This window comes from Piliocolobus tephrosceles, unplaced genomic scaffold (assembly GCF_002776525.5).
Source record: "Piliocolobus tephrosceles isolate RC106 unplaced genomic scaffold, ASM277652v3 unscaffolded_110, whole genome shotgun sequence".
Classification (NCBI taxonomy): Eukaryota; Metazoa; Chordata; class Mammalia; order Primates; family Cercopithecidae; genus Piliocolobus; species Piliocolobus tephrosceles.
Window position 1 is genome coordinate 180877 of NW_022292088.1, and position 15912 is coordinate 196788.

General features: G+C 43.2%; 1 protein-coding gene across 5 annotated transcripts in view; it reads left to right on the forward strand.

The window, feature by feature from the left end:
- The window catches only part of LOC111529171 (TP53-binding protein 1), a 91234-nt gene that overhangs the window by 64966 nt on the left and 10356 nt on the right, over window positions 1–15912 (forward strand). For all 5 annotated transcript variants that reach the window (XR_002727334.1, XM_023196037.1, XM_023196036.1 and 2 more), the window contains 6 exons: window positions 1387–1539; window positions 7152–7423; window positions 8104–8253; window positions 8546–8976; window positions 12859–13050; window positions 13470–13685. Coding sequence is in view for 4 of the 5 variants with exons in the window: in XM_023196037.1 (XP_023051805.1) it covers window positions 1387–1539; window positions 7152–7423; window positions 8104–8253; window positions 8546–8976; window positions 12859–13050; window positions 13470–13685 (1414 nt within the window). In the remaining variant the exon portion in view is untranslated. The remainder of the gene's footprint in view (window positions 1–1386; window positions 1540–7151; window positions 7424–8103; window positions 8254–8545; window positions 8977–12858; window positions 13051–13469; window positions 13686–15912) is intronic.

The window sequence follows — 15912 nt, forward strand, 5'->3', positions numbered from 1 at the left end:
TCTCAAACTAACTAATGATTAGAGGTGGTAAATAAGGCTTTAAGATCTAATTTGCTAAGAAGTTATCTTTTAAAAATTATCCAGATCTGACTAAAGTATGAACTCGGGCTGTCTGTAAATAGAAAATTATGAACAAGAAATAATGAAGCTGGATACTGTATTAGTTAACTCAGTTATTCTTTTGAATAGCAGTAGTTATTAGTTTTTTGTTTTTGTAAATAAGAAATAATGCCTTTGGATTTTTTCAGAAGTGTTGAATGAATTTTACCTGTCCTGAATTTTCCAGCAGTTATTTGTCTAGTATAGTACCTGGCACCCTTAAGTTGTTTGATAAATATTTGCCTAATGTTTTTTGAATGAAAGAAGCTCAGTCCCCCTAAGTAATATTATTTAATATAGTTATCATAAAAATGTAGGGTCTTATTTAGCCCTACATTATTCTTGCAGTAAAACTAGATATAAAATCTTAATTTGCTAATTTTTCCATTTCTGGACACTAGCTCAACTCTTTAGTCATAATCTGTTCTTTGGAATAGATGAAATATTTTATATTTAATTCTAGGAGAGATCAGTGTACATTTTTTTTTTTTTTGAGACGGAGTCTTGCTCTGTCACCCAGGCTGGAGTGCAGTGGCGTGATCTCCACTCACTGCAAGCTCTGCCTCCCGGGTTCACGCCATTCTCCTGCCTCAGCCTCCTGTGTAGCTGGGACTACAGGCGCCCGCCACCGTGCCCAGCTAAGTTTTGTATTTTTAGTAGAGACGGGGTTTCACCGTGTTAGTCAGGATGGTCTTGACCTCCTGACCTCGTGATCCGCCCGTCTCGGCCTCCCAAAGTGCTGGGATTACAGGCGTGAGCCACCGCGCCTGGCCCAGTGTACGTTGTTTTAGGTAATGAACTGTGGTTTTCACTTTAATACAGGAAAAACACATAAACTGAGATTAACAGATACATCATTCTGGTTTTATGTAAAAGATTAAAGAGTGCATTCCTTTTATCTAAAGAGCTGTTGCTTTAAATGTAAACTTGTTTACTCATTTGCAAGGTAGCATCAGAATTAGAAGAAATATGATTTAAAAATAATGAACTTTTAGGGGTCAAAGGTTCACCTGAATGTCTGTAGATATAAGTACTAGGTGTAATGATTTTGATTTAGACAAAAATAGGTCATTTTAGGTCATGCTCATACAAACTTCTCTTAGCCTCTGGCTATACAACTGATCCATCCCTGGTCTTATCTATAGGTGGATAAAACAAAACAGTTGGAAGATTCTGTCCCACTAGATTCATGGAACCTCTGAACAGTTCTCATCATGAAGCATAAGATTTGTGATTTTGACAGCTTGCAGTGAGACCTGTGCTCGTGTTCTGTATCTTCTGTCATAGGGAGAAGAAGAGTTTGATATGCCTCAGCCTCCACATGGCCATGTCTTACATCGTCACATGAGAACAATCCGGGAAGTACGCACACTTGTCACTCGTGTCATTACAGATGTGTATTATGTGGATGGAACAGAAGTAGAAAGAAAAGTAACTGAGGTAATATATACTCTGAGTCTGTGTGGCAAATTTCTTTCTTTCTTTTTTTTTTTTTTTGAGACAGGGTCTCACTTTGTCACCTATGCTGGAATGCAGTGGCATGATTTTGTTTCACTGCAGCCTCTGCCTCCCAGGCTCAAGTGATCCTCCTGCCTCAGCCTCCCGTGTAGTTGGTTCTATAGGCATGAACCACCAAGCCTGGCTAATTTTGTTTATTTTTTGGAGGGACAAGGTCCCACTGTGTTTCCCAGACTCGTCTTGAACTCCTAGGCTTAAGTGATCCTCCTTCTTTGGCCTCCCAAAGTGCTGGGATTACAGGTATGAGCCGTTGTCCCCGACCCCACATTTCTTTCTGTAGAAAAATTATCTTGACTCTCTACCCCCTCCCCCTTTCCTGTGCAACACTTTGTTTTTCTTCATCTTTTTATTACCTATCTAGATAGAAGAACAGGGTTAGAAATTAGACCTCCTGCTTTCTAAAGCTTTCCCCAACTGTAGGTTTGCTGTTTGACCATTGGTTAGTTAATGAGTCCCATCATGCTTTCCTTTTCTGTAAAGAAGAGATTGATAAATCTCTCTCATATGTAAAGATTGTATGTATTATTTTAAATCCTTAGAAACTCAAATGAAGTTTAGCACACTGTGTTTAACTACCTGTGTTTTCTCACATATTTTCACGTCTACTCGTTCAGTTCTTTGTCACTATCTGTGTGTGGTCATAGACGTGTTGGTAAGAAATGCACCTTTATTTTTTAGTGGGATTCATTATAGACTAGTTACAAATGTCAACTCAGTATTGGCATTTAGTGACTATTTGTTATGTTGAATGGTAAAATATGCTGACTTTGTTTACATCTAATAATGAGAGAGGTTAGACAGATTTTCTAGAATTAAAGATCTGGGACCTTTGTTGGTATATGTTAAGATCTGGGAACCATTATTAGTTGGTAAGAGGCACAGCTATTTTCTTTTTTTCTTTTCTTTTCTTTCTTCTTTTTTTGAGACAGAGTCTTGCTCTGTCACCCAGGCTAGAATGCAGTGGCGCAACCTCAGCTCACTGCAACCTCTGCCTCCCGGGTTCAAGCGATTTTCCTGGCTCAGCCTTCTGAGTTGCTGGGATGACAGGCGCTCGCCACTGTGCCTGGCTAATTTTTGTATTTTTAGTAGAGACAGAGTTTCACCATCTTGGCCAGGCTGGTCTTGAACTCCTGACCTCGTGCTCTATCCACCTCGGCCTCCCAAAGTGCTGGTATCACAGGCGTGAGCCACCGCGGCTGGCAAGGTACAACTGTTTTCTTCCTTTAACCAGATACTTTCTTTTAATTCTGTCTGCTGGCCATGTAGGAGGTTGAACTCAGGGAGAGTTAAACTCTAGTATATAGTTTTATTAAATAGAATATATTACTGCCGTTGTTCAGTGGGCTATTTGGCCTTCATGTCAGATAACATTTGATGTTAGTTTGAGGAATTGTTTGTTGTTTGTTTGTTTTACTATCCAGAGATTATTCAGATTTCATTGGTTTTACAGGCACTCATTGAGAAATTGTTTTTTATTCCCTTTTTTTTTTTGTCACAGAGTCTTACTCTGTTGCCCAGGTTGGAGTGCAGTGGCCCCATCTTGGCCTTCTGGAACCCCTGTCTCCTGGGTTCAAGCGATTCTCCTGCCTCAGCCTCCTGAGTAGCTAGGATTATAGGTGTGTGCCACCATGCACAGCTAATTTTTGTATTTGTAGTAGAGATGGGATTTCACCATGTTGGCCGGGCTGGTCTCGAACTCCTGATCTCAAGTGATCTGCCTTGGCCTCCCAAAGTGCTGGGATTACAGGCGTGAGCCACTGCGCCTGGCCTGTTTTTTATTCTTTGTGTATACCACATCCCAGAAATAATTCTTTTAAAATACTGCTTTATCTCTATTTTAAAAATGTTTTAAAAAGATTTTTGTTCATGGAACATTTTTCATGTTATTACTATTTTGGAGAAATTATGAAAAGTAGTTTGCCTTCATGAAAATTTTTGTAACTGTTAATAGTCCATATTAAACTCTGTGCCTAGTACACTACATTAAGTGTTAAACACATTACTTCATTTCTTAAAATACATTTTTTTATTTTTACGTTTGGATTGCCCAGGCTGCACTCCAGCCTGGGCACCAGGCTGGGATCCACCACTCAGTGGTGAGATCACGGCTTACCGCAGCCTTGACCTCCTGGCTCAAGGGAGCCTCCCCCTCGGCCTCCTGAGTAGCTGGGACCGTAGGCACACACCACCATACCTGCTAATTTTTGTATCTTTTGTAGAGATGAGGTTTCACTGTGTTGCCCAGACTGGTCTTGAACACTGTTCTCAAGCAATCTTCCTGCCTTGGCCTCCCAAAGTGATGGGATTACAGGCATGAGCTATGGTGCTAGGCCCATTTAATATTTTATGTGGTGCTTTCCAAAGTATATTTCTGGAAACAGCAGGCCTCTTAGACAGTTTGATGGAAGGAAAAGATTCCATGGTCATAAATAAGTTTGAGAAACACAGAACACTCTCTTAGTCTGTCTTCTGTTGCTATTAAACACCTGAGACTGGGTAATTGATAAATAAAAGAAATTTATTTCTTACGGTCTAGGAGGCTGGGAAGTCCAAGGTCAAGGGGCTACATCTGGCGAGGGCCTTCTTGTTGGAGGGGACTCTGAAGAGTCCTGAGGCATCACAGGGTATCACATTGTCAGGGGCCTTACAAAAGAGAACCAAATTAGTTTTTGTAACAGACTCACTCTCGTGATAACTAATCCACTCTTGTGATAACTCATTAGTCCATTAGCTCATAATTCCGTTAATCCATGAATGGACTAATCCATTCATGAGGGCAGAGCCCTTATGACTCAATCATCTCTTAAAGGTCCTACTTCTTGATACTGTTAACATTGGGTATTAAATTTCAGCATGTGTTTTGGAGGGGCAAATGTTCAAACCATAGCATGCCATTAATCCCTGTCCCCACTAACATGAAAATTCACATATTACCATATTAAAAGTTCTAAGAAGTCCTCTAGTAAGGATACCTATTTTATTCTGTTCAACCCAGCACTTCCCAAACTTATTTGACCATAAGCATTTTTTAAAGTAATACCTGTTTTTTCCCTATGGAAGATAGTTTGGGAAGCACTACCATACTTAAATAATGATAGTGACTAGCATTTATTGAGCACATACTATGTGCCAAGCATTCTTCTAAGCACGTTAGTGAATTAACTTATTTAATCCTTAAACAACTATGCTATGATAGATCCAGTTATTATTCTCATTTTGCAGATGTGGAAACAGAAGTATATCAAATTAAAATAGGCCACTGAGAATGATGACAGAAGTAGAAATGGGGAAGATAGGCTATGAAGCTAAGGTCTTCATGCATGAGAGAGGGTGATTTGGAGAATGTTAGTGGATAACAACTAGGGAAGGGGTAAAGATAGTTTTAAGAAAATGGCAAATAGTGGTTTTGAAGGAGAGGAGGTGGGGAAATAGAAATGGTCTGTAAATGGCAATGGGGAGCAAGGAGGTATCTCATCTCAAAATTCTTGAATGGAGGTTTGGCTGAAAGAAACCAGCCTCTGCTAGAAAGAGCTGTAGGAGATGTGAGATGCACTGGGGGTATCTAGGATTCATTCATTGAAGGCAGAGAAATGAAGGGAGGATCATAGATGGTTTTGTATCTGTGGAATTTCAGGTGTTTGTGGTAAATCCAAGTAGAAATTTGTATAAGCTGAGTCATTGTATTCTTGGTAGATAAGGAAGGATGAGTGTGGTGAGACTGACGAGGGAAAGCATATGAGAGTGAGGAAAGGAATAAAAACAGAGTCCTGGGAAATACTGATTTTAAAGGAACACACAGAGAAAGAGGAACCCAGAGAAGCATAAATAGAAGTAGCCAAAGAGGTAGACCAGAAGAAAGAGAAAAGTGTTTCTGTGGATTTTAAAGGAGAAGAGATTTCCAAGAAGGAGGGATCAGAGATAATTATTTAATCATTTGATGGTATTATGTAAATATATACATATGTGTGTCATTATATACTGTCTCCCCATGGAGATTGATTTTTTTCAAGGTGGAGTCTCACTCTGTTGTTTAGGCTGGAGTGCAGTGGCACGATCTCTGCTCACTGCAAGCTCCGCCTCCCAGGTTCACAAGTGATTCTCCTGCCTCAGCCTTTTGAGTACCTGGGGACTACAGGAGTGTACCAACATGCCCGGCTATTTTTTTGTGTGTTGTTTTAGTAGAGGTGGGGTTTCACCATGATGGCCAGACTGGTCTTGAACTCCTGACCTCAAGTGATCCACCTGCCTCTGCCTCCCAAAATGCCTGGATTACAGGCGTGAGCCACCGTGCCTGGCCTCCCAAAAGGAATTCTAAACTCTGTGAGGGAAGGATCTATCTTATCCGTTTCCATAGCCCCTCTGGCAGTTAACATAATATTGCGTAAACACTCTAGACTAGGAAGGCAGCTGTGTCATACTCATGCTATAATTTCTCTGTGCTGTGCTCATGGTGGACACTGGTGATTGGTCTTAGAATCTTTTCCCACTAAGTCTGGGATTTAGCCTCCAGAAGACTTCTTAAAACTGAGCACCAGGCAACTGCTCATCAAAGTAGGCATCTGAGATAAAGCCAGTTTGACTTTCTTGTAATCTATAGATACTTACAACGTTTTTGTCCTTTATTTTTCCAAATGGTAATACTATTTTAGCCTTTTTTTCTTTTCTTTTTTTTTTGAGACAGGGTCTCACACTATCGCCTAGGCTGGAGTGCAGTGGCATGATCCCAGCTCACTGCAGCCTTGACTTCCAAGCCTAAGCGATCCTCCCACCTCAGACTTCCGAGTAGCTGGGACTACAGGTGTGCACTCCCACGCCTGGCTAATAGTTTTATTTTCATATGGAGACCGGTTCTCACTATGTTGCCTAGGGTGGTCTCAAACAGCTGGACTCAAGCAATCCTTCTGCCGTGGCCTCCCAAAGTGCTGGGATTACAGGTGTGAGCCACCACACCTGACCCCTTTTAGCCTATTTTTGCATATACTTTTCTATTGCCTTGATCAGTTATTGAAAGGTAATGGGAAATAACTAATGTCAGAACATGTAGTGCTGTCCACTGTTAATGAAGTACCTAGAAGGGCTCCTGACCACTCGTGTTCTCCTCTCACCTGCCTCCCTCCTTGCCTGTCTTCTCTAAGATAAGAATTTACCTCTGTCTTCTCGGTTAGAATGCTTGCTGGTAGCCAGAGGTTGTGAACTTATCCAATAAAAAGATAAACTCTTTCTTACCAATATAGTACCATCTTTATTTTGTATTTTATTGAGATACAGTATAGTCCCATTAGAATGAACAATTCTTCTCAGAATCACCTGGGGGAGAAAAAAAAAGAACAGATCCTAAACGTTCAGTGGCTTTTGAAAATTTTATGTAACCACTACTCAAAACAGATACAGAACATTCCCATTATTGCAGAAAGTCTCCTCCTGATTCTCACCTTTTTGAATTATTTTGTGCCACCTGTAGGATTTTCCAACCATCATATTAGCATTGTGTTATTATGGCGTCTTTTATCTTCTGTATCTATTTTTTCCTGCAGGAGACTGAAGAGCCAATTGTAGAGTGTCAGGAGTGTGAAACTGAAGTTTCCCCTTCACAGACTGGGGGCTCCTCAGGTGACCTGGGGGACATCAGCTCCTTCTCCTCCAAGGCATCCAGCTTACACCGCACATCAAGTGGGACAAGTCTCTCAGCTATGCACAGCAGTGGCAGCTCAGGGAAAGGAGCCGGACCACTCAAAGGGAAAACCAGCGGGACAGAACCCGCAGATTTTGCCTTACCCAGCTCACGAGGAGGCCCAGGAAAACTGAGGTGCAGACAGGGTCTCCAGAGAGAGAGCCACAGCAGGGGCAGGGTTGCTGACATTTTAATATCACAGGAAAAGGGGAGTAATGGGAAATCCCCCATCCTCCATTAAAGATAAACCAACTTCCCCTCCTCACTGTTTGCCCTCTTCCTGTTGTGGGTTTGCGTGGGAAGTAGGGTGGATGGAGTCTTGCGGCAGGTAGATTTCATTGGCAGAGCAGCCCCTGAGAAAATGTAGGTAACGGGAGGGGACTTTCGAGAATTTATCATCTGGTGGGCACATGCTCCTACCACAGCCTTTTTATGATTTAGCTGGGAGTACAGGAAGTTTGGGATAATAGCCCCAACTTAATATATCCCCTAGCTTTTTGTTATTCTTTGCAGGTGTCCAGAGCCTAAAGTAGAGGAGAAGGCATAGCAGAAATGGGGTGTGCTGTTTTTGCAGCAGCGGTAGGAAGCTTTGTCAGAGGGAATAGACTTACATGAAGGAGAATGTCCTTTACTTGTTATCCCACGCTCCCCACTCCCTGGATGAGATTTGGTGGTGGGTGTGTGAACCAGCTTCCTGCTGCCCCGAAGGCTCAGCACATGTAGGCCTGTCATGTAGTCTGAGGGCCAAGGGGAGACTTTGTGAAGAAAAGATTCAGTAGCAGGTGCTATCAGACTAACTTGTCTTCATTCTCTAGTCCTAGAAAAGGGGTCAGTCAGACAGGGACGCCAGTGTGTGAGGAGGATGGTGATGCAGGCCTTGGCATCAGACAGGGAGGGAAGGCTCCAGTCACTCCTCGTGGGCGCGGGCGAAGGGGCCGCCCACCTTCTCGGACCACTGGAACCAGGTACCTGGGTAGTGTGAGATATACTATTACTTGTTCAGAAAAAAAGGGAATAGAGAGAAGAGAGGGGAGTAGAGAGTTTGTGGGGTATCAGGAGGGAGAAGAGGGGCCCATAGTGACTGGGGAGTGGGTAGGGATCAGAGCGAGGCTACAGAGAGACCAGGCTCGTGCCTGTGACGGGGTTTTCAAAGAATGGGCTGAGAAGACCCATGGACAAAGGAGTGGGAACATTGGTAGATATGTACTTCTGTGTTCTTGTTCTCACCGGCTTCTCCTATCCCTTATCTCTCTTTAGAGAAACAGCTGTGACTGGCCCCTTGGGCATAGAGGACATTTCACCTAACTTGTCACCAGATGATAAATCCTTCAGCCGTGTTGTGCCCCGAGTGCCAGACTCCACCAGACGAACAGATGTGGGTGCTGGTGCTTTGCGTCGTAGCGACTCTCCAGAAATTCCTTTCCAGGCTGCTGCTGGCCCTTCTGATGGCTTAGATGCCTCCTCTCCAGGGAACAGCTTTGTAGGGCTCCGTGTTGTAGCCAAGTGGTCATCCAATGGCTACTTTTACTCTGGGAAAATCACGCGAGATGTCGGAGCTGGGAAGTACAAATTGCTCTTTGATGATGGGTACGAATGTGATGTGTTGGGCAAAGACATTCTATTGTGTGACCCCATCCCGCTGGACACTGAAGTGACGGCCCTCTCGGAGGATGAGTATTTCAGTGCAGGTAACGAAAGAAGCAGAGTTTGTAGAGATTTTTTTGTGCCTTGGGGCAATACTCTGTTATGTTAGTAATTACCAAGACATTACTTGGTACTTTTCTGGGGTCTCTAAAGTCAGAAATTTCATTCCTACAAAATTGGTTACTCTTGCCACTGACTTTTCTGTTTGTTCATTTGTTTTTGAATAAACTTATTTTGGAATATTTTAGATGATTTAGAGAAAATTTGCGAAGTACAGAGTACTGCTAGTAGAGTTCCCATATAACCCTCATCCAGCTTTCCCTATTGTTGACATTTGGTGTTAACATGGGACATTTGTCAAAACTAAAAATCCAACCTTGGTTTATTACTGTTAACAAAACTTTAGACTATATTTGGATTTCACTAGCTTTTCCATAATGTTCTTTTTCTCTTCAGCGTCCAACATTGCATTTAGTCATTGTATATCCTGTAGTCTGCTCTGATTTGTGGCAATTTCTCAGTCTTTTGTTTTTCATGACCTTTTTGTTTTTCATGACAGTTTTGGGGAGTACTGGTCAGGTATTTTGTAGAATGTCCCTCAATTTGCGTTTGTCTCGTATTTTCTCATTAGACTGGAGTTCTGGGATATTTTAAAAAGAATGCCACATAGATGGCTGGGTCTGGTAGCTCGTGCCTGTAATTCCAGCACTTTTGGGAGTCCAAAGCAGGGGGATCACTTGAGGCCAGGAGTTTGAGGCCAGCCTGAAACATAGTGAGACCCTGTCTCTTGAAAAAAAAAAAAAAAAAAAAAAAAGGAATATAAATTAGCAGGGCATGGTGGCACATGCTTGTAGTCCTAGCTACTCAGGAGGATGAGGCAGGCGGATTGCTTACGCTCAGGAGTTTGAGTCCGCAGTGAGCTACGATCATGACACTGCACTCCAGCCTGGGAAACAGAGTAAGACCCTGTCTCTTAAAAAAAATATGCCACAGAAGTGAAATGCCCTTCTCATGTTATCAGGAACTGGGAACGTTTGTGATGATGATGACGTATCCACATGACAGACATCACCGATGATGTTAATCTTCATCACTGGTTAAAGTTGTATTTACCAGATTTCTCCACTTTTTTTGAGACAGTCTCTCTCACTTTGTTGCCCAGGCTGGAGTGCAGTAGCACAGTCTTGGCTCACTGCGACCTCTAGCTTCTGGGTACAAGTGATTCTCCTGCCTCAGTCTCCCGAGTATCTAGGATTACAGGTGTGCCCCGCCACACCTGGCTAATTTTTGTATTTTTAGTAGAGACAGGGTTTTGCCATATTGGCCAGGCTGGTTTCGAACTCCTGAGCTCAGGTGATCTACCTGCCTTGGCCTCCCAAAGTGCTGGGCTTGCAAGGCGTGAGCCACCGCATCTGGCCTTCTCCACTTTAAAGTTAGTGTTTTTCCCTTTCCATACTCTCTTCTTTTTTAAAGCTTAACTACCTGCTTTGATTGGAGCCCAGCAGGTGAGTATGGCTGATATATTGAGATATTTTTGCTTAGGGAGAAGTTTTTAGTGCTGCGTTTGTATGCCTGCACATCTACCACTTATTCTCTGGTTTGAAGAACGGTGCCTTTTTATTTTTGAAGTAGGTGATATTGGTGATAGTGAGAGGTTTATGCTTGTTGTTATTGCTTCATGTGCTAGTTCTTTGAATATATTGTCTCCTTTCTATAGAAATAATTTGAAGATACCTATTTATGTTGAGTTTGTCATTTAAAAACATCTTTCTGAGGACTTTTTGAACACAGATTGGGATATAATGGGGGGAAAATGGCTTTCTTTTTTTTTTTTTGAGACACAGTTTCACTCTGCCTCCTAGGCTGGAGTGCAGTGGCGTGATCTCGGCTCACCGCAACCTCTGCCTCCCGGGTTCAAGTGATTCTTGTGCCTCAGCCTCCCGAGTAGCTGCGATTACAGGCACGCACCACCACCTGGTGGTACGTAAAAGTAGCACCACCTGGCTACTTTTTTGTGTGTTTTTAGTAGAGATGGGGTTTTGCCACACTGGCCAGGCTGGTCTTGAACTCCCAACCTCAACTTAACTGCCTGCCTCAGCCTCCCAAAGTGCTGGGATTACAGACGTAAGCCACCATGCCCGGCCAAAAAATAGCTTTTTTTTTTTTTTTTTTTCCCCAACAGAACCTTGCTCTATCACCCAGGCTGGAGTGCAATGGCATGATCTCGGCTCACTGCAACCTCTGCCTCTGGGGTACAAGTGATTCAGCCTCCCAAATAGCTGCGATTACAGGTGCCTGCCACAACACCTGGTTAATTTTTGTATTTTTAGTAGAGAAGGGGTTTCATCATGTTGGTCAGGCTGGTCTTGAACTCCTGACCTCAAGCAATCCACCCGCCTCAGCCTCCCAAAGTGCTGGGATTATAGTAGTGAGCCACTGATCCCGGCCGGAAAAATGGCTTTTTACTGGAGTCCATCCAGGCTTCTCTTGTATTTGGAATCCTCTGAGTAATTGTTGTTTGCCCCTTTGTTCATTATTAAATGGGCCACTTCACCTTCTAGTTCTGGATAACATTGTTAGCTATATATGGGATCAGTTGGGAGTAGCACATGGATTGGGGTCTTTTACTGTGACTCATTGTATCAAATGCATTCCTTCTTTCAGGTGTAAAGCTACTCTGAGGGGTTCATATTTGGCCTTTTAAAGACAAAGTTCTGTAACAAGAGTGAACTGTGGCATCAAGGTGTGGGGATTCCGTGTCCCATTTCTTGAGGCTGTTTACTAATGTCAACACTAGACTGCTTCTAGTTGTAGTAACTCTTCATTATGTGAAGTATATTGTTGGCCTTGGGCTTCTTTGTGTTTTTGAGGGAGACTTTGTGACTTAGTTTGGGGATAGAGATTTAAGCGAGGAGATGAACAAGTAAGGGAAAAGGGAGTGATTCCACAGGATAGAGAGAGAACCAAGGCTTGCTTTCTCTGCATTATTTTCCTTGGGTGGGGTAGGCTCTGGGTTTCTTTTAGCTCGTCATTCAAGCATAGGCTAATGGGTGAGAAGAAATTGGACCTTTCTGTGTATAGGAATGAAAAAATATTCATAGTACTGCCTTGTTTTTGTTTATGTGTGTGGGGGTAGGGGTGTGTCTGTGTGTGTATCTGTAGCTGTAGTATGTGTGTGTGTTGTAAATTGTTTATTCATTGATAGGAAGAAGTGTTCTTTTTCACAGGATTAGTAATGGGTCCTATCCAAGATCACACAGCTTGGTGGCAGCAGAATTAGGCCTAAGCTCAGGTCTCCTGAATTGTAGCTTAGTTTCCTTTTACATCCCACATTTTGTTCCTTCTGACATAAAGGCCTTATCGTCAGGTTTTGAATCAGTGCAGGAAAGTAGATAATAGAGAAGAAGATTAGGTAGGAGAGGCAGGATCTGTTTCTTCCTTTCTTTGCTATCTCTAAGTTTGCTACACACATAAGACAAAAAACACACACGTGCTGTCTCTCTTAGAATGATGTCATTTTTCACCTACAGCTTAACTCAAGACTTGCCACTCAGCCTCCCAGGGAACCAAGAAGAAAAGGTTTAGAAGTTGTAATGGAATTTTTAGGAAACCACATGCCATTTTACTTCATGGAAATCATTTGAACCACTGGCAATCCATAATGGCTGTCTTTGGGAAATTTTATTTGATAACTAAAGGATACCTTCTGTCAAGAAACTTTCCTGTCCTAATCCCAGTGTAGTAGCTACATATATCCTAAGTGTTACTGATGGGGATTGACAACTGGAATTTTGTTAAGTCCTAACTTCAGTCCACTGTTGGATCTCTAAATTCCCTAACTCAGGCCTGCTTTGCAGAGCCCTTGTGAGAGGGTGCTGAGGAGCCTAAGACAACAGCAAGCTTCTTTTATGCTTTCTGCCCCCCAGGAGTGGTGAAAGGACATAGGAAGGAGTCTGGGGAACTGTACTACAGCATTGAAAAAGAAGGCCAAAGAAAGTGGTATAAGCGAATGGCTGTCATCCTGTCCTTGGAGCAAGGAAACAGACTGAGAGAGCAGTATGGGCTTGGTCCCTATGAGGCAGTAACACCTCTCACAAAGGCAGCAGATATCAGCTTAGGTAAGACCTTTGCTTCCTGAGCAGCTGCTTTTGGGCTCCTGTTCTGCTCACAGTGGGAGGGGCAGTTTCCGAACCTGTCACGAATGTTTCCCTAACTTTGATTATTCCTGTATGTGGCTGATCAGATGGTGACGAGCTGTCATTTTCTAGAGCTACTGCCTTATCTGTTTCCTTCTTAGTACCGAACAGAAAGTCCTTAGGGTTTTTCTGGCCTCCTCAGTTCTCTAGGGGACTAAACACATTTCAGTCATGGCAAAGACTAGATCAAAAAATATTATGGCCTTAAAAAGAAGCTTCTTGGCCTCGTGGGAAGTGGGGGAAGGAACACTGTGGTAGCTGAATCAGGGTCTGCCCAGCTTCTTGGAGTTCAGGACCTCATACCATAGAATTTGACCAACCTTTGGCTTATCCTGCCATAGACAATTTGGTGGAAGGGAAGCGGAAACGGCGCAGTAACGTCAGCTCCCCAGCCACCCCTGCTGCCTCCAGTAGCAGCAGCACAACCCCTACCCGAAAGATCACAGAAAGTCCTCGTGCCTCCATGGGAGTTCTCTCAGGCAAAAGAAAACTTATCACTTCTGAAGAGGAACGGTCCCCTGCCAAGCGAGGTCGCAAGTCTGCCACCGTAAAACCTGGTAAGTGCTCCTTTTTGCCTCATTCTTCCTTCATAACCATGGCAGAATGCAGGGCCAGCTGCTGGAAAAATGGAGCTTAGTATGTGGCAGTGGCCCTTCTGTCCTGTTATAAAGTTGGGGTCCTGCCCAAGCCCACAGGTGATATTCAGGGACAGCTCACTGTATCCCTCCTCCCCCATCCTCTGCAGACTCTAGTGCAGATAGATAGGAAGGCCAGAATTAGCCGAGTGTAGTGGTGGGTGCCTGTAATCCCAGCTACTGGGGAGGCTGAGGTAGGAGAATCGCTTGAACCCAGGAAGGTGGAGGTTGCAGTGAACCAAAATTGCACCATTGCACTCCAGCCTGGGCAACAAGAGTGAAACTCTGTCTCCAGAAAAAAAAAAAATAAAGACCAGGACTTGATCACACCATTCTTTGACTACTATATGGGTTCTAGGAGGGAAAGGAGAAGTATTGAAATGTAAGCAGATTCAAAATAGGTGTAATTTCTCTTTGCCTGCACCACCATCTTCCTGGAAATTCTGCTCTCCTCTCTCTTGTGCTTGGGCCCTCTAGCTTTCTCAGACTTCCTATTGAAAGGTCATGGCTGGGCGTGGTGGCTCACGCCTGTAGTCCCAGCACTTTGGGAGGCTGAGGTTGGGGGATCACTTGAGGTCAGGAGTTCAAGACCAGCCTGGCTAACATGGCAAAACCCTGTCTCTGCTAAAAATACAAAAAAAATTAGCCGGGCGTGGTGGCACATGCCTGTAATCCCAGCTACTCAGGAGGCTAAGGCAGTAGAATCACTTGAACCTGGGAGGCGGAGGTTGCAGTGGGCCGAGATCATGCCATAGCACTCCATCCTGGGTGACAGAGTGAGACTCCATCTCAAAAAAAAAAAGGTCATATCTCAATGTGCTCTTTCTTCTTCCCATTATCCCTGAAACAACCACTTTCCAGTCCCTAGCATTCAGTAATTAAGAAAGGAGTTCATTTCATCTGTTGTTCATTGAGTCCCTACTGTGACCCAGGCCCAGCTGCTACGGGTTCAGGAGATTACAGAGGTAAAATCAGTCTATTCCCTTTTGGAACTTTCTCAGGCTAGCAAACTGATGAAACTCCACTGATTGTTACATTGCCCTGGCACCAGAGCTCCTTTTATTTCCTAAGTATTTGAATTGTGTCATCTCCTTGTCTACCCAACTGCTGCTGTGTTTCAGGGTATTTAAAAACAATAACAATAATCTTTATTGAATATTTACTGTATGAGGCATAGCGCTCAGTGCTTCACACATACTGCCTCACATATAACCCCTATGAAGTATAGGTGCTAGAATGAGTTTTCCAGTTGAAGACTCTGAGGCACAGAAAACAGAAAAGTTGGCTAACTTTCCCAAGATGACAAAGTCAGTCAGGATTCAAACTTTGTTGGTCTTCACTTCTAATTCCAGCCTCGTTTATATAACATCATATTGCCTCTGAGACTGTTTTCTTGCTCCTGGTTTTATTTTAGGGAGGCATGCATGACCTGTCTGTCATCTTAGCCTCCTAATGAACCTACGATTCAGCTTCTCCAGGTCAGGTATCTGTTCTTTTTCTGAAGCACTTATTGGGGCACTCCTGGCATGGGTGTTCTGGCTGGCTGGTTCACTTACTTACCCAGGTGTTGAAAACTAATTCAGTTGAGGCAGGCTATTTTGATGTGGCACCATCTATGTGTAAAAACACTTTATTACCAAGTATTCTCTGCACCATTCTGGTGAAGGTCAGCGACGGGGTGGGACGGTCTTTCTACAAGGGGCATTTCTTGGTAATAAAAAAGTGTTGGGTTTTTTTTTTTTTTTCCAAAGGCTGCTTCAAAATATCTCATACCCTGGGGGAAATCAGAGCATGGGACAGAGAAAGTGGGCTGAAGATTTCCAAACATTTTTCACTCTCAACTATTTCTTTGTATTAGAACCACCTCTTCCTTCAGATGACCTCAGAAGTATTTGGTGTGGCTATATGAAAACAATACTTGGTTAATTTTCATTTATGAAAACACTGCATACATTATGACTCTGTAAAATTTAAATATGTAAATTTCTGTTTGTTGTAAATTTCATCCTAGGCTGTTGGTCATTTAGAATGGTTGGCCATTGGAATGGTCTTTGGTTTCTGGCTCAGATAAGTTCATCAGGACATTGCCTACCCATCAGGTCATGCTTGGTGCTGGGGCCTTTTGGTGCTAAGGCTTTTGCCAAGGCAA